This window comes from Corella eumyota, chromosome 6 (assembly GCF_963082875.1).
Source record: "Corella eumyota chromosome 6, kaCorEumy4.1, whole genome shotgun sequence".
NCBI classification, from domain to species: Eukaryota; Metazoa; Chordata; class Ascidiacea; order Phlebobranchia; family Corellidae; genus Corella; species Corella eumyota.
In genome coordinates this window covers 1,546,466-1,564,249 of record NC_137495.1, presented here as the reverse complement: position 1 = coordinate 1,564,249, position 17,784 = coordinate 1,546,466, and the positions used below count along the sequence as shown (strand labels likewise).

The following is a 17,784-nucleotide window of genomic DNA, read 5'->3' as shown; positions in this document are numbered from 1 at the left end:
GTTGAACTTATTTTGATTTAAACTATAAATTTGCCCTGTTAAGGGGTTAAAATATTTACTGTAAAGTTACTAATGTCGTTATCAGGCGATAAAGAAGGTTATTTAACTTACCCTAGAGGTTTTCCAACGGGGCATTCTGGTATTAAGTATGAGGCATCATTGCTATCTGGAGGTGTAAGTAGAATTTTCGACTAAAATTCTTTTATTTTAAAAGAACTATTTATGTATTGAAATACAATTTTTAGGTTGTACAAGTTGTCATCAGCGTATTGTCACTGATTATTGGAGCCTTTGCACTATTTATATATGTATTAAATACCAATAATTACGACGATTTTATGGTAATATCATCAGCTTTGTGGTGCTTTCCTTGGGTAAGAATTAATTGCTTATAGCTCTAGATTAAAGCGTTTAAAAATAACATATATTTAAGTTCGAGGTTCATTACAAATTGTGGCAATTTTAGTGATATTGTTAAAGAATATTTTCTTGAAAATTACTCATTTATTTTAGTTTATGACGTCAGGTATTCTGTCAATCCAAGCCAGTAAACCGGGAAGAAATAAAAAGGTAAAAGGTTTAAATTATTTTTTTAAAGGAGGGGTGCTTAAGGATGTGTTTAAGCTATCTTTAAACACCGAGATTAAAGATAAATAGAACGACATTGGTGCGGCTTAAACTTTAATGGCTTAGCACCTATGAAATAATCAAGTATACCACTTCACCAAAATATTAAATTTTATAGGTAACAGCGTCGTTAGTGTTGAGCGTATTCTCGATCGTATTTTCTGGTTTTATGATAACCTTGGAGATTGTTGCAACTCTTTATTCATGGGTAACATCTTTAGTAAAGACTTTATCTTAATATATATTTGTTGCAAAAAATAAAGTAATTACTATTAGTTTTATATTTTGTTAGAATATTTTACTTATGTCAATGCATGGCTTACTTGCTGTACTAGGAGTTATTGAGTTATGTACAGCAATCACACAGACTGTATTTTGTTCAAAGAAAATATGCTGCGTGTCAAGAAACGTAAGAACTTTCATAAAATTGTTTAAAAAAATATTGATCCGATATACCATTAAATAGAATATTATATATGCTTTGAATAGTACCACATGAGACTCATTAAGATATTATTTTTAATTTTAACTTAAATTTTTAGGTTGTTAGTCCATCTTCACACTCTTATCCTTCTCCAGTCGGTGAGCTAATTTTTAAATAGATTTTTTAATATATTTTGTTAATTATTTATTTCTAAAACGTGATTCCGCGTTTAACGATCTGTTGTATTTTATATAGCCTTCCAAACTGTACAAATACCAGTTTATCACCCAAAATCAAACAACGTAAATCCGAATAATGAAGCTTGGGATCCATAATAAAACTTTATGTAAATTATTGTATATTACTTATTACGACTTGAAAGCACTGTAAAATATAATATATTGTAATATTGTGATTAATTGCGTAAAGTTTCAGTTGTGATTGTTTGTTTTTAACACCTTTACTTTACTTTTCCTTTAACTCAGGACGTTGTAATTAAAAAAAGGTGGTAAAAGAATTACATTTTTTCTCTTCCTGTTAAAATGTTTTGTTTAGTAATCACTCACAGATAAAAAAAAAAAATATCAAACCAATTTTAGCTTTAAGTAATTATCTGTCTCTAATTGCTACTAGACTTTTTTATTTGAACTTGAGCCTTAAACAAAAGATAAACTAGCACAAAATCATTAGAAAAAGGGGACATTGTAGTTGTTTGTGTATAAAACCCAAACCATTATTCAGTTTTCTCATAAGGTTTTAGATAAGTTAATAAGTTTATTTTAGTTTTTGCGTAATTTTTTTGGAGAATGTTGTTTAATTTTGGACGTTTCAAGAATAATATTGCGTAATATTCAGTAATTTATTATTGACCACGCTTGAACAAATAATTATTGCGTAATCTTTGTTGTACTAAAAGCGTAGTACGTGATTAACTAACTACGTCATAAGCATAAAATATGCTTTTTTCTAATTTCTTAGTTTGTTTATTATATTTTTACAACCTTTGAACCATAAATACTCGTTCAGCTGTGACCAAAAAAGAAGAAGGTTTACAGAATTCTATTGTTCCCCGCGTTCAGCTTTCGTCGAGTTAGGCTAGAATCTGTATTTACTTAAAATGGCGAAATAAATTTGTTGTAACAGATACTAGTTCCGTTTTTTGGTAAATAAATATTCCTTCGATCAGAATTGATGATTTGATTTGTTTTAATTTAAGGTTATTAGTCGGGTATGGGCTAAATTAACGCTTTGAAAGGTCTGATAATTATCAAGTCGGCGACAAATTCTGTCAGGCCGTCAGTTTGATTTTATATAACTTAAAAAAGGTTAAATTAGTATATATTTGGGTAAAATGTATTACTTGTTTTTAAAACAGTATGCATTTTTAACAAACTAACTAAGTAGTGTTAATTTAATTTTAAACAATTATTTTTTTATTTAGATAAGTAAGTATTAAAGTAAGTAAAAACATTCTCTAAAATCATCAAAAATGGCTCGAACCAAGCAAACCGCTCGAAAATCTACTGGAGGTAAAGCACCAAGAAAACAACTTGCCACCAAAGCTGCAAGGAAAAGTGCTCCCTCTACTGGTGGAGTAAAGAAGCCACATCGATACCGACCGGGAACCGTTGCTCTCCGTGAAATCCGTCGTTACCAGAAATCGACCGAGCTTTTGATCAGGAAATTGCCGTTCCAACGTTTAGTAAGAGAAATTGCTCAGGATTTCAAGACCGATCTTAGGTTTCAGAGTGCTGCCATTGGAGCTCTTCAGGAGGCAAGTGAAGCTTACTTGGTTGGTCTGTTTGAGGATACCAATTTGTGCGCTATCCATGCCAAGAGAGTCACCATCATGCCAAAGGATATTCAGTTGGCTCGTAGGATCCGTGGCGAACGTGCTTAAGCGTCGAAGGGAACATTGTACATAGACTTAGTTTGGTAGATGAAGTAATCTTATTTTTCGCCTCACAATGCCTGTTTTATTTTTTATTTTTATAACCAGGAATATCAATATCTTCACCGGGATTTTATTAGAAAATTTCTTTTAAAATTTTTGGGAAATCGGAATTTGGGGAAATTAAAGGGACAGAAAATCGTACATAAAGAAATAATAAAACTTTTTTATAATTGGAAATTTTTACACTGGTTTATTGTTAATTTTGATTTTAGTTCTTTCTAATATAACCCTATTTTCAGTTGTTTTTGTGTAGTTTGTTCATTCTGTTCATTGCAATATATTGGATCTCATAAAACAAATTTTTAATAATTATCTGTTTGGAAAGTTTTTATAAATGCTTAACTAAAAGTTTTTAATTAAAAATTCGCATGTTGTAATAACATTTTACTTTGAACTAATATTTTAAACTAACATTAATAATAATTAATTGTTTAATGTGATTTAATACATTTTTAAATAAAACCTTTTGTAGAAATTGTTTATTTTTTTACAATTGAAAATAATCAGGTTAAAGGAGTTAGATTTTTTTAGAAATTTAAGAAGTTAGTTTTTTTAACATTTATTTTTTTAATACATTTAAAAACAAAACCTGATTATTTTACATTGTAAAGCTTGTAAATGCTTTTAAAAACATAATCCACTCTTGAAGTGCGTAATATTTTTTTGACAGTTAACCACAACTTATTTAAAATATGTTTAAAAAAATGTAGCTGATTTCTTGAAAAATTGTAATAGATTTAAAAATGTGAATTTTTTTCATTTACCATACTTAAAATATCACTTTAAACTTATCCTGTCAATCTAAAAAGCTTGAAGTTTAAACCATTTGAAACCATAAACAGTTTTTTGTACTCCGTTATTTTTGTGTTTGTAAAAGAATTATAAACTGTTAGTTTATACAAAGTTTTTATTATAAAAATATCATAAACACTCAATTCAAAATCAAAACACTGGTTGTAAATATATGATTTCATTTGTGTTCGTTGTATAGGTAATAATTAATAACAAAAACATGATAAAGTGAATGAATATTACATACTTGGATTTATTAATCTCCTAATTAAGAAATTGGAATATTTAATGGATGTAAGCTTGGCAAATCTAACTTGAAAGATGGAAGCACCTGCCCCAACTACTTCAGCTGAAATTGGTAAAGTTAAAACTTTTTTTTATATTTTTACTTTTATAAATTAACATGATTACTTTAATTAAATTAGTTTGGGTTGCTTTAGCTCACTGAATTTGTAAAGAAAAACAATTTTAAGATATGTTCAGGTTATGGTTATGTGTATACAGTATCAAAAACAGGATCCTTAATTTGGCCTAAATATAATACAACTATATAACAACATGCTGTTTATTGTATTTTTAAATCAAACTATCACACAAACAAGTTATTTTTTTATACTATATTTAATAATCAACTAAAAGTAGTTGTCAATTGAACTGTTTTTACTTTTTCTAGGGGCACCAGAAGTAATTTCACAATTAAGACACCAACTAAGTATGGCAGAAGCTAAGTTTGCTCAGATACAACAAGAAAAAATACAAATGGAAGTCGAGTTTGAATATAAGAGATCAAAAATTAAAGAACTTTATTATGCCAAAGATAGTAAGTCTAAATTTAAAAAAAAAAAACATTCTTTAATGCAGTTTGGTTACATAATTGGATTACACACAGTCGATGATGCATCTTTTATGGCAATGTAATCTTAAATCACTTTAAATTCCAGTGGCTTTGTAAATAATTAATTTTAACAGTCTATACATGTACTAGTACCAGCTGCTTGTGCTTAATTCTTGGTAAAATAACAGACTAGTATGTAGAACTATAAATTTATTAGCTTGAATCTTTTTTACTTTATTTCTAAAATTTAAGTGAATAAAAGTATTACCTAAAAAATAATAGCAACTGAAATATGTAAAGTCTTAAAACTGATTTAAGATCTATAGTTCATTATTCATTATTGTGTGTATGTAGTATGAATATAATCCTTAACTTTTTAATATTTAATAAGATACTATAAGAGAACAAAACTCGCGAATATTTGAGGCAAGTAAAAGGATAAGTTCACTGGAATCTAGGGTCCAAGAGTTGAATGAAGAAACTGAAAATATAAAAATGATTGCTTCAGTTTCTGAGAACACCAAACAAGTAAGAAAACTCAATAAAAACTAGTTTTGTAAATTAAATAAAAACCTTTGTAAAAAAATGATATGCAATAGATTGGTTTATTATTGTGGGTTATATATATACTTTTATAATTAAAACTAAGATTTATTTTTCGTAATTTTATTATTATTTGTTTAAGGAAGCAGTTGAAAATTTAAACAAACACCATCAAGAAGAAATAGAATCATTACGTTGTGTTTTGCAAGGTATTACTAAGTTTTTGCTACCTAATTTGGTGTGTTATGGCTTACAAGTCCTGAGTTAAACAGCAGTAAAAATATATTCAAATCTAGCTAATGGAGTTATATCACATTGTTATGACTGGTGGCAGTAGCAGTTAATTGATATATTAGCAACATTTTTGTTTATATTGTACTTGTGAAGCTAAACCAGTAATGCTATTATACCTACTTAAAATAAGTGTAAGCTTAAATAGCAACAATACTGTTAATCAAACTTGACATATAAATACATATATCACCTATTTATAATGGAGCCTAGTGGACATTATGTATGTGTATGCCCAATTTATATCCTGGCAAAAAAAATACTGCTTGTGGTACTTGGGTAAATTATCACATGCTAATATTGATTAAAAGTTGCAACTTTATTATGACAACTAAAAACTCGACCAAAGAGTATATTGTATGGTTACTATAAGTTGTGATAATTTAAAATGCATAAATATTATCTAAATTTTTTTATAGTCTAATGTTAGCAAATTGCGTATTTTAGGTTTTATTTTAGGTAATGTAGGTTTTTAAATTTGCGTGAATTCTGTAAACCAGGATTCCAAGTAAAGTGATTCATATTTACACCCCTGGGCTATCTCTAATGTTTTGATAAATTATTCTTAAATAACTTAAGTTGTGATGACTAAGTTAGAAAAACTTAAATTTATTGAGAAATGTCCTTTTATCTATGAAAAATATTGACTTAGTTTCGTATTAAAATCAAATTTTAATATTGTTTATTCTAATATTTAATGCTTTTTTAAATTTAGATTCAATGGAAGAACAAAGAAGAGAATTAGTGATACAATTCGAAGAAGAAAGAAGAAGGTGGGAGGAAGAGAAGAGAAGGTGGGAAGAAGGAGAAAAGGAAAGAGAAAAGGGGAAATTAATGGAAGATAGTATGATGCAGGTTAATAAAAAAACAACTTTTTAGCACCACTCTTAAGCTTTTAAAATCAGTTTTCCTTTTCATTAGGTTTAATCCTTTTATTCATTCTTTATTTTAGGACACAACATATGGCTTAAACTTAACATATTAGTGTGAACTTTAAATGGTATTAAATAAAAATCTTTAAAGCTATTATATGAATAAATAAGCTTGTTTACAATTAGTTTATGATTTAATTATGATTGTTACAAGCAATCCTATTAGATCAATCTGGTTATAAATTATTTATTACATTTTATCTAAAATAGTTTTATTTAAATACTGTAATTTAGATTATAGATTGAAATTGTCACAAAAATCAATATTAAATAAAAATAATCAATATTATATTACCTTTGTACTGGTAGCTTTGTTTTACAATACTGTGTTTACAAAATTTGTTAAATATATATATGCTATATCGTTGATTAAAAATTTGAAATTCTAATATTTAAATATATCTTTAATTACTTTAAACTTAAATATACATAGGCTTAAAGCTTATATATGCTAATAAAAATATCAATTTAAGTGTTTACAATCTTTTTGTGTCAATTTTAGGTTGTTAAATGTTTTAATTTTGGTTGTGTAGGCTCAACATGAAGCAGAAAAATTAAAATCAGTCGTTCTACCATTGGAAGAAGAAATAATTCATCTTAAACAAGAACTTTTTAACTCAAACCACCAAGTTCAACAACTGACTGAACAAAATGAAACCCTTAAGACAGAACAGGTTTAAAGCTTATATTTAGTTTGCATGTTGTGGGTGTAAATGCATGTTTGGTGTGAGTTTCACTTAGTTTTTATTTTGAAATTTCACTTAGATTCAAATTTTTGACTTTTTTTTGATTTTTTTGTTGTTTTGTGCTTGGGTTTTAGCAAGAAACTGAAATAAATTATGGAGCTGCAAAAGAAAATACATCTCAAGAAAAGCAAGAAATCAATCAGGTACAAATATGTTTCTTTTTCACTTTTATTTTTATACATTCATATTTTAGCATACAACTTTATAGGCCTTTAATTTTTTAGGTATCGACATTCGTAAATTTAAATTCTAATTTTGTTTATCATACCAGAATAATTTAATATGGGTAGTGTTAAACAATGGTAATGGCAATGGCCTCTGAGCCGAAAGGTTTTGGGTTCAAGGTAAATTAATGCCACGCCACACTAGTTTCCCTTTGGATTAGCGTTTACGGATAGTTCAAACTCGTTCCAACAGCAAACCTTTCCCCAATATAATTATGAAATCTATCACCTTAAGTTGATACGAAAAGAATAATCAAATATGACTTATTCTTTCTAAATATTGTAAACTATCTCATTTTTGTGTTATTTTAGGTTGAAGAACTGAATAGTTGTTTGGAATTGGAGAAATCATCTAGAAGAGACTTAGAAACTTACACCGATGAATTAAATTCACAACGAAGTGTTTTGTTAAAAGAAAATGATATGTTAAAAACTAAAATGCTTGAAGGTTTACAGTCTTATTAATTTAAATCTATTTTTAAACCAAATTTTATGTGGGCCTATACTGGTTAATTGGCAATCTTTTAGACTCTATTAAACTGTCTTAATATAGACAAAAAATAATTTGCTTGTGGTAATTTACCCACACACCACAATCAGCAGTTTTATTTTGAAAGGTTTTTATTGCCTGAACATATCATCCACTACACCCTATTGTATATAGATTTCTGTATATATAAAATTATTTAAAATACCTTTTTTATGATTCAAAAGACATGCAACAGTTACCTACTTATAAAAAATGCAAAATTTAATATATTTGTGGTATTTATTTATAAATTTATTTTACCTTTTTCTAGTTTGCCGAATGCTCGAACGTGAACAAGGCGACCATAAAGTTTTAAAACAAACTTGGAAGCAAGCGAACGAACAATTTATTCAATCTCAGAAGTTTTTAAATGATAATTTATCTCTTATTAAAAGCGTTCTTACTCCAAACCAAGTTAAAAAAGTAAAACGTCTAAAACAAAAGGTAAGATACCAAATTAGTTAAAAAAAAAAACTTTAACTCTATGTAAGTAAATAACAACTTAATGTTCTAAATAAAACGTAAAAATAATAAAAGTTATTATTTTCTAGTAGAATGTATTAGTAACATGCATATTATTAAATCTGTAATAATTATTAGTAATAACTTAAGTTCAATGCTAACAAAATAAATACTTTTAAACTTAATTTTCTTCTTTTTAGGTGCATGAATTGATTTGCATGTTTTTGTGTTTAATTTTATAGAGTGTGTAGTTGTTTAGTTTGTATTTTTTTGAGTGTCAGTAGATGTTAGCATGCCTTTAATTGTAAAGCAGTAGTATATTTTAGTTGTATCTTAATTATTGTTTAGTCTTTATATAATATAGCTTAATGGACAATATGTATGTTAAATTTATAAGCCTACAAAATAAATAAAACTGCCATTTGTGGTGCGTTAGGCAAATTATCGGAGACCTATATTAGGTTGCGAGTTGTGACCATATTACAACAATTAAAATTTCGACTGTAGGGTGGGCTTTCGACTAGTTTAAATAAAATACAATTACTTTATATTAAAATAACTTTTTTGGAATAGTTTGTATGGCAGTGCTGTTAATCTTATGTTTTTTTTTAGAATCAGCTGAAAAAAGATAAAGACCTGTTTGTTATGGTACCAGAAATAACAACAACCACTAATATGTAAGTTTTCACCTAAAAAATTAAATAATATTGGCTATAATATTATATAAATTACTGTTATCTTCCAATTATGAAAAGTCTATATAACCATCCTATTATAAGTAGGTTAAATATACACTACTTTCACTTTTAAGATAATGTTATCAAAACTTAAAATACACTTTAAATAAAAACTTTCTCACAATTTAAATAGTGTGATTCAATTGACTACTTTTGCTCTTTACAAATAAAAAAATAAATTTAAATAGGTCATTTTAAGTTCAAGACTTAACTAATCTAATTTACCACATAAAATATTTAAAGTTTAATTTTTATAGCAAATCCGACCAACCGACTTTAACCCATGATGAAAACTCTTTTGGGTCGTTTCAAGGTCACAATACAGAACAAATGAACCCTGACACAACTTCAATTAACAGTGTTTCGAGTTGCACAGAATCTCAGGACTCCATCTCAGTCACTTCAATTAACTCACTACCTGGACTGGGGTTGATGAACAATAACTTGCAAACTAATAGAGGTTTGTAAATTGAATTTAATGTTATTTTTTACTAAGTAAAACATTTTTTTCAACCGTTTTTTTTGGCCCTTTTTCCAAGGCATTTTAAATGTAGGATTGGACAAAATAAAATAATTATTTATTCTGAAATACTATTTTGGATCCTAATTTTTAAATAATTTGAGTCTCCTTTTTTCTAATACTTAAAATTATGCAACGTTTTGCATTAAATTGTCGTGAATATGTTTCTTAAGAATTATGTATTTTACCCTTTATGTAAATACCTCTTAATGTGGATTTATATATTGTAAAACAGAACTTAGTAAAATCCTAGTTTAGATATAATGCCTGGTAATTATAGGTTATTTATAGGTTAATATCGGGTAACCTATAAATAACATTTTATGGATTTTTTTATCATTTTCTGATCATATTTAACTACAGTTAGCTTGAAAAACATAAAATGATGTTTTAATGACGGTTTGTATTTTTACCAAATAACTTTAGTAGTAAAGAGCTACTTCAAATTTGTTTAAATTTGTATTGTTATTTATTTAGTATTTTTACTTTTAGTATTATCAGCACCTGATCTTCAGTTAATGTCAAATGAGGAACAACAAAATCGAAAACCTACGAAAGCTTGGGACGAAATGACTGTAAGTCATAACATTGTTGTTTAAATGTTAATGTGTAATTGTTATAGTCAGGTTGTTTTATTAAAAATCATTTTGATATAATTTTAAAAACAGTATTGTAATATATTTATTGACAAGTTTGTTTTAATCTGTTAAATTTATTTGTTTATCTTTTTAAATTTAATTGTTTTATAAAACTAATTTTTGTAAGACTTACACTGTAATGTATCTGTTTAAAAATTGTGGTTTTAATTTTGATTTTGTTAAAAATTTAAATGTAATTTCAGGAATTGATTTTTTCTAATTTTAAGTCATCCTTTGAGGTCATCATAAATTATATATTTTAAAGATGATATTATATAATTTTAAGCATATAAATATGTTTATATATAGGATGATAATGTTAGTCCTGACACTGTAGTATCACCTGCAATCGATTCAACTTTAATAACTGAAGACCAACCTAATTTAAATCAAATTAATAAAGATCGTAATTTACAAGTGAGTGATTTCACTTCAAAGATAAATTTAAAAATTTCTTTGTTGTTGTGAATAATGTGAATCATTTTTTATATCATGAAATTATAATTTTTGATTTTAATTTTAAATTTAAAAGGTGTAAAATAATTTTTATTCCATCTTTTACTTTTTAATTTCAGTTAAGAATTATTTTTACACTTTGAGGATTAAATTAAATTGCTTGAATTTATCCCAATGTTCACTTAAAAAATTAAATTCAAGATTTTTAAAAAATTTATATTTAAAATTTAAAGGTTACAGAACTTAAAGAAGAAATACAAAAATTGCGCCACCAACTGGATGGAGAGGTCAATCGACGACTCAAGGTTGAGGAATCGGTCATGCATGCATCGGAGGACGCCCAAGAGCAAATTAGTGATCTTTGTTCGAAGCTGATTAAACTGGAGACTCTGACCTCAGATGAAAAGAAATGGAGGAATGATAAGGAGAAGGAGGATAATTTAAGAATTGTAAGTTTGTGAATTAAAAAACGGGTCATTTGTTTGTACTCTATTATTCTGGCTAATTCACTCTTGTATTCTTGAGTCCTTGCTAATTTTCTCTTTTATTTTATTGCCCTTACTATTTCCTTTTTATACTTTACAGTCCTCACTAATTCTTTTTATTTTATGTTTTTTTGCTAAATTTTTCTTGTAATTAACTTTTCTTGCTAACTCTCTTTTACTTTTTTCGTCTTAGCTAATTCTCTTCACACTCTTAAGGTCCTTGCTAATTCTTACTCATAATGTAAATGTCCTTTAAAATATCGACACCTTTTTTTTGCAGGAAACTTTATTAATAGAACACGAAAAAGTTACGAATAAATACGTCTCGATGAAGAAAGAACAAGAAATAACTCGAGCTAATTTCGCAAAATATAAAAATGAATTTAGAGAAAGTGATTTACCTAAAACACCTGAGGTAAAAACTGTTCACTTTTTTTTGACCACTTTTTAAAAATGACACCAAAAAAATGACACTTCGGTTTTTCAAATTTTTTTATCATTGTTTTAACCAAATCTTTTTTTATGTATTATACTCGATTTTGAAAGGTTGACTCCACGACCCAAACATAAAGTAACCACTGTTATTCCGACCCAGTGTCGAGTTGCCTTTGGCAGTTTAGGATAATATTGATTATATTTGCCCATTAAACAAGCTGCTGATTAAGTATTGGCTCAGCAGGAGTGCATACTGTTTAAGGCCCCCTACTTATAGGCGCTACAGCATGAGAGCGATGAAGATCAAACCCACGACCTCATGTAGTGTAGCAAGTGTTCTGACTACTACACTATGCTGCCCGTATTAGTTATTCACGTTTTAAAGGGTTGTGTTATATAAAATTTAAAATCTAAGATTGCGATTGACATATTTTTTTATTTCATGTTTTTATGTGAGTAATAATAAAGTTATATTTATAGGGTATGAAGATTGGTTTAATGAGATACAGAGAAGCTTTAATCATTGCAAAAACTCAGAAAGATCAAATTGAATCAAAACTTCAGAGTCAACTGAATTTTCTTAAAGATAGATTTGATGCTGAATTGGTAAGATGTTTGACAAGGTTTAATTTTAAGTGTATTTTGTAATATTTGCAATAACAGTGCATCTATTTAAACTAGTAAATTTGGGCACAAAATATATTTTAAAAATTGATTTTTTGCACTAACAGTTAATAACATTTAATAAAAACAAATGCTGTCATTTTTTCTTTTATATTTTTTTTTATTTTGTTAAAATTTTTGCTTTCTATACACAAGCATTTAAATGGTTCTTTAAAACTTTTCTATCTGAGCATTAAATATTTTATTTTTATTTAAACTATTTTAGACAGCCAAAGAAAAGATTGAAGAAAGTTTAAATGTTGAATTAGATGAAGCGAGGAATAGTTTAAGTCAGTTGCAAGCAACGCAACATCGACTTGAGAAGGTTTTAGCCGATAAAAATGATCTCCAGGTGAGTTATTTTGTTGTAAATAAATGTTCCAAATTTTTGTAAAAAAAAGGTTATGACATTAGGTATCTCCACATGGGGGATGTAACTATGACTAAACTTGCATTTTTCGAACATATTTTGCTAGTGTTTCACTTAAAAAGACAATAAAAATAAATATTATCTAGATCTTTTCCCATGTTTTTTGCTGGTAGGATTGACTTAGGTTTCTTACTTTTTTGCATCCTAGATTAAATTCAATAAAATTGCTTTATATTAACTTAAATTATTAAACAGGAACAAATGGAGAAAGATCATCTTTCGTTAAACTCAATCAGATCAAAGTCAAAAGAAATAATATCGGGATTAAAAGAAAAGTTATTGCAAGAAACAAAAATAAAAGTGGGTACTATGTTATGTTTGTTGTATTGGATTTATGTGTATATTTAACATAGTTTTACCTTAAGTCTTAGGTTACTTTATTTTAAGAGTGTATACTATGGCACTTACTTGCAGCTATGGTCTAAAATTGTTTAGATTTTAAGTGACTGTGCAACCTTAAAACTTTTGTTTAACTTTAAGGCTAAGACTAAGCCCTTAACTATATTATCATGATATCGATACTATTATAACTGTTCAATTACCTGTTTTTGTTATTTCGTCATAACATAAGCATGAAGCCTTTGCCTTTACAATTGTCTCTAAGCCCATGATGTTATTGCTTTATCATATAATGCATGTAAACATTAAAATTCAGGCAATTACTATATGCTTATCATGCTTACACTTTACTGTATATATTTATATATAAGAAGCTAGCATGTGGCACTTTAAATAGAACATTACGTTTATGCTTATATATATTATCATTTATATATCTTCTTTGCATGGTGAATAATTTGCTTGTTCTCTTATCAGGAAGAACTTGAAAAAAAGTTGTCAGTCTGTAAGAACCAGGTTTATTCCCTGCAAGAGTCTTTGGAAACAAGTGAACAGGTCCAACGTGATTTTGTGAGGTTATCACAATCGTTACAGGTAAGTTGTTCAGTGTAAACAATTTTAAAACTTAATTATGTACTTGAATTGATTTGAGTACTACCGATATTAATTTAAATAAAATTGATTATGTGATTGTACAAAAAATTAATACGTTAATTATATACATTAGATACTTTACTGTGCCTTATGATTGTTTATTACTCTTTTGCTTGCCCCAACCAATTTGCCAATTACAATTCTTGGTGTATTTTCCTACAAAACTGAACCTAAATTAATATAAATTAAATTAATTTGATTTAATTATGCATACAGCTTTTAATTTGTAATGTCATGCAACTGCAATATGGTGTCATATTATAATACTAACTTAATTTTTCTTTATACATGCTTTAAAATTCATATATTAATGTATTTTAAAATGGCCAATGTTAAAAAATGGCACTATGTATAGAGGACCCTCTTTAACGAACAAATTTTTGATTTTTAGATGAAATTGGAAGAAATTCGCCAAAAAGAGGAAGCAAAGCAGGAAGCCAACCATAATAATAACACATCAGAAACATTTAATAAACAAACTAATTCACCTTCTACTTCTAATAAGGTTAAACCTTAATATTAAGTTAATAGTTGGGACTATTAATATACAACTATATAATACAAGCCTGTCGTAAGTGTATATATACATATAAGTTAGGTACACTGGTAGCCTATAACTAATGAAGTGGTTTATTAAAATTTTATCACAACGGTTTTCAACAACAGTTATTACAAAATGTTTAAAAAAGTACCAGTAAACTAACACTGATGTTGTTTGATGCTATGCTAGGGCAGTCTATAGTACAGATTATAAACTAACATATCTTTAGTGGTTAAAAAAACATAAAATGTAGTGTTATATTTATTTATTGTTCATTGTGTCTCAAAAACTATTGTTGTGCTTTTAGATGGGTTAAATAGAAAGGCTTATTTGTATCTTTAAACTTTGTTAATTGTGTATTTAAAACTAGAGTTAAACGACATTAAGTTTCAATAGAAATTATTGCAAAAAAAGCCATTTTTTTGTTTTAATATTGTTTTAAATATCTTTAACTTACTTTTAATTTTGTTATTTATATTTAAGTTATAATATGGGCTTTATTATAAAGGTGTAATTGCTTCTGGAATTTACATCAAAAAATTGTTGTTTTCCTTAGGTTAGGCTAAGGTATTTGTTTTAATTTTAATTAATAACCCTGCAATTAACATAAACAAATAATATTTTAACTGACAACTGCGAATAATTAATGATGCTTGATTTTCGTTTGAAACACTGTGACAAGCTTTACACAATTTTGGATGAAAAGATTGTTAAACTAAATTTATTTTCATTAAAATTCACCTTATTTCTACAGTAAGCTTTTTTTGAATTTATATATAAAATTGTGTGGTTTAGCGTTTATTTTTAAATTGTTAGACACTTGGGGCTTCAGTTTTCCGAATTATAGTTGGATTTTTGTTATTTTGGGTGCATTTTGTGTAAAATGTTTCAATGTTTTATGTTGCAATTTTGTCTTAAATTAACCTTAAATTATTAATGTTTTGTATTTTTGCTTCTGCAAATATAAACTAAAAACACACTTTTGTGATAACAAGGATATTAACTAAAGTTTACCAAGGTATTTTATTAATTAAAACAAATTTTAAAACCAAGAGTCAGAAAGTTTTTTCGCATTGAGGATAAAATAAAATAAAAAATTTTATATAACGAAACGTGCCTAATTTTATATATTATGTAATAAGTTGTCTTTTATAATATAACTACATTTTTATTTAATTGATACTTTATGTTTTTTAATTCTAAATCGTAATTGAAATTTAAAAAATATATTAATTTATTAGTCTCGCCGCAGCCATGTTTACGTTTCGCATGTTTCGTGGACGTGTCCAACGAACGACAACGCGATGAATGTTAGCAAAATTAAATTAGTTTTAAACGATTTGTTTACTAAGGAAATGGATTTAAAACGTAATTTTACATTAACAACAATTGTAAAGTCTTCATGTTAAGTTATGTATTGAAGCTAAACGTGTTTAGTCTGTTAGTTATATGTAAAATAAAGAAACAGCGCTTAGCAAAATTGAAAAAAAAATTTGGAAGTTACGTTTAACAAATTTTATTAAATTGAGAGTTAAAAAAATACGCCTAGTTAAAGTAACTTGGTTAAATAACTATTAAGCATACTTAAGCTTAGCTTTGTCATCAATTTTAAAGATATTTGTTTTTATATGAGCATTTTATTTGTTTTCTAGACGCAACTTTTTATTTTTTTAATTTTACCAAATTTGTAAATACTAAAATATATAATGAAACTTTTATTACTCACCACGTTATTGTGTGGACTTCTCCACTTCGGATCAGCTTATTTTATAACAGTTGATGCCCACGCTGAGGAATGTTTCTTCGATAAAGTTACTGCAGGAACGAAACTTGGTTTAATGTTTGAAGTTGCAGAAGGTGGATTTCTTGATATTGATTTAGAGGTTAGAAGAGTTTTTTTCTTCAATTAAGATATATATTTTTAACGATCCTATATAAAGTTTTGGAATTTAATATATATAACTGCAGTTTTTAAATTATATGTAATTAAAGATTATATAATTTGAATACATATAAATAATTAAATTTATATGTTTTGGCTAATCAATTTGTCATTAGATAATATAGTTTAAAATTCAGTCATTTATTTGCTTAATAGTAGCTGATAAGATTGTTATCCTTTTCTTTGTTGTAATTTCTATATATTTTAATATTTATATATATACTTCATAGTTTTTTTTTAACTTATTTAATTCTGATTTTAGGTTACTGGCCCTCAAGGAAAAGTTCTCCATAAAGGATCAAAAGAATCAAATGGAAAATACACATTTGTTGCCTATGCTGACGGAACCTACAGGTTCTGTTTCAGTAACAAAATGTCTACCATGACACCAAAGATCATCATGTTTAGTCTTGATGTTGGGGAAGCTACAAAAGCAAATGATGAAAACAACGGTAATTAAAATTTGTGTAAATAAATATTAAAACATAATTTACCTTATAAAAGTTTAAATCAGTGCTATAGATTTTTGTAATTTTGTGTGTTATATTTGACTTATATATATTTGATAGCTTACATAATACAATAACTTATGTAGTTAAATCATGATAAAAAAACCTAAAACTTTGTACTAATTTTAAATTTAAAAAAATGAGTTTAAAAATACTTTTTGTTATCATGTTTTAGATGAAAGTCACAACAAACTTGAAAACATGGTCAATGAACTTTCCATAGCAATGACTGGAGTAAAGCATGAACAAGAATATATGGAAGTTAGGGAAAGAATACACAGAGCAAGTAAGAACATTAAAATATTGTGTTAAGGTTGTAACTTACTGACAATTAGAAAAAACAAATGGTTGTATGTCATATATATATATATTCACATCTAACACCAACTCACTTAAGTTAAAGTTTATCTGATAGAGTTATTGTAATCTTGTTTATATGTTACAAAAGCAAGTTTATTTTTATACATTTTTGGGTACTGCCACTTTTTTTATTTTTTAAATCTCTGTTATCTAAATTAAGTTGTTTTAAATTTATTTTTAGTTAATGACAACACCAACTCGCGGGTTGTTTTATGGGCCTTCTTTGAATCTTTAGTTCTAGTTGCTATGACCCTTGGTCAAATTTATTATCTTAAACGATTTTTTGAAGTTAGGAGGGTCGTTTAAACTTTTAACTTCAAATTAAATGGGAAATTGAACTACAGATAACACAATGCTGCAAGCCAATTATTCTGTAGTATTATGCAATATTAAAAACATATTTTTAAGAACAAAATCTCAATGCTATTTTTGCTAAAAAGAATCTAATCTATAAAGGGGTGGTTATTTGTTAATTTACTTTCTGGTTTGTTTTTTGTTTAATCAAAAAGATTAATTGCCTTTTGAAATTAGGACGTAGACAAAATTGTTTAATTTAAAAAGGGCGCAATTTAATTATTTTTGGATTGTTGTTGGTGTGCAAAAAAGGACTTAGTTGCATTTTATTTATATTTTCGTCTTAGTTTTTTTCAAATACAGGATTTATTGAGAGCGGTTAAAAAAGTTCGACTTCTTTTCTATTGATAACTACTATTAGT

General features: G+C 26.9%; 4 protein-coding genes across 6 annotated transcripts; all 4 read left to right on the top strand.

Moving 5' to 3' along the window:
* The first annotated feature begins 72 nt into the window (after positions 1-72).
* Positions 73-1,393, top strand: LOC145755298 (uncharacterized). The gene is made up of 7 exons (XM_082571525.1): positions 73-174; positions 246-374; positions 514-570; positions 746-835; positions 920-1,036; positions 1,170-1,209; positions 1,307-1,393. The coding sequence occupies exons 1-7, from the start codon at positions 73-75 to the stop codon at positions 1,384-1,386; spliced, it is 615 nt and encodes a 204-aa protein (XP_082427651.1). The 3' UTR covers positions 1,387-1,393.
* A 1,103-nt stretch (positions 1,394-2,496) lies between these two features.
* LOC145756023 (histone H3.3A) lies at positions 2,497-3,996 on the top strand. Its single transcript, XM_082572251.1, has one exon. The coding sequence runs from the start codon at positions 2,541-2,543 to the stop codon at positions 2,949-2,951; it is 411 nt and encodes a 136-aa protein (XP_082428377.1). The 5' UTR covers positions 2,497-2,540; the 3' UTR covers positions 2,952-3,996.
* Positions 3,997-15,304, top strand: LOC145756020 (rab GTPase-binding effector protein 1-like). 3 transcript variants are annotated; one of them, XM_082572246.1, is made up of 20 exons: positions 4,000-4,155; positions 4,471-4,617; positions 5,024-5,160; positions 5,318-5,384; positions 6,182-6,321; positions 6,932-7,072; positions 7,219-7,287; positions 7,681-7,816; positions 8,169-8,341; positions 8,972-9,036; positions 9,354-9,556; positions 10,109-10,191; positions 10,564-10,671; positions 10,944-11,159; positions 11,476-11,610; positions 12,111-12,236; positions 12,520-12,645; positions 12,919-13,023; positions 13,540-13,656; positions 14,108-15,304. In XM_082572246.1, the coding sequence occupies exons 1-20, from the start codon at positions 4,119-4,121 to the stop codon at positions 14,231-14,233; spliced, it is 2,457 nt and encodes an 818-aa protein (XP_082428372.1). In that variant the 5' UTR covers positions 4,000-4,118; the 3' UTR covers positions 14,234-15,304. The 3 variants fall into 3 exon arrangements, with proteins under 3 accessions (XP_082428373.1, XP_082428372.1, XP_082428374.1); XM_082572247.1 differs by lacking the exon at positions 13,540-13,656 and having other exon boundaries at positions 3,997-4,155; XM_082572248.1 differs by lacking the exons at positions 7,219-7,287; positions 7,681-7,816; positions 8,169-8,341 and having other exon boundaries at positions 4,001-4,155.
* Positions 15,305-15,913: 609 nt separating this feature from the next.
* Positions 15,914-17,775, top strand: LOC145755575 (transmembrane emp24 domain-containing protein 2-like). The gene is made up of 4 exons (XM_082571815.1): positions 15,914-16,140; positions 16,462-16,651; positions 16,884-16,994; positions 17,250-17,775. Exons 1-4 carry the CDS (start codon positions 15,964-15,966, stop codon positions 17,372-17,374), a joined length of 603 nt encoding a protein of 200 aa, XP_082427941.1. The 5' UTR covers positions 15,914-15,963; the 3' UTR covers positions 17,375-17,775.
* Positions 17,776-17,784: the final 9 nt, after the last annotated feature.

What these genes read in the sequence shown, in the direction of transcription:
- LOC145756023 (XM_082572251.1), top strand. Translation starts at nt 2,541, where the DNA reads ATGGCTCGAACCAAGCAAACCGCTCGAAAATCTACTGGAGGTAAAGCA.
- LOC145755298 (XM_082571525.1), top strand. Translation starts at nt 73, where the DNA reads ATGTCGTTATCAGGCGATAAAGAAGGTTATTTAACTTACCCTAGAGGT. An exon ending in CATCATTGCTATCTGGAGGT is followed by an intron (nt 175 to 245) that starts GTAAGTAGAATT and finishes TACAATTTTTAG; the next exon opens with GTTGTACAAGTTGTCATCAG. An exon ending in CTCTTATCCTTCTCCAGTCG is followed by an intron (nt 1,210 to 1,306) that starts GTGAGCTAATTT and finishes TATTTTATATAG; the next exon opens with CCTTCCAAACTGTACAAATA.
- LOC145755575 (XM_082571815.1), top strand. Translation starts at nt 15,964, where the DNA reads ATGAAACTTTTATTACTCACCACGTTATTGTGTGGACTTCTCCACTTC. An exon ending in AGCAAATGATGAAAACAACG is followed by an intron (nt 16,652 to 16,883) that starts GTAATTAAAATT and finishes ATCATGTTTTAG; the next exon opens with ATGAAAGTCACAACAAACTT. An exon ending in GGAAAGAATACACAGAGCAA is followed by an intron (nt 16,995 to 17,249) that starts GTAAGAACATTA and finishes ATTTATTTTTAG; the next exon opens with TTAATGACAACACCAACTCG.
- LOC145756020 (XM_082572246.1), top strand. Translation starts at nt 4,119, where the DNA reads ATGGAAGCACCTGCCCCAACTACTTCAGCTGAAATTG. An exon ending in TGGAAGATAGTATGATGCAG is followed by an intron (nt 6,322 to 6,931) that starts GTTAATAAAAAA and finishes TTGGTTGTGTAG; the next exon opens with GCTCAACATGAAGCAGAAAA. An exon ending in ATAAAGATCGTAATTTACAA is followed by an intron (nt 10,672 to 10,943) that starts GTGAGTGATTTC and finishes TAAAATTTAAAG; the next exon opens with GTTACAGAACTTAAAGAAGA.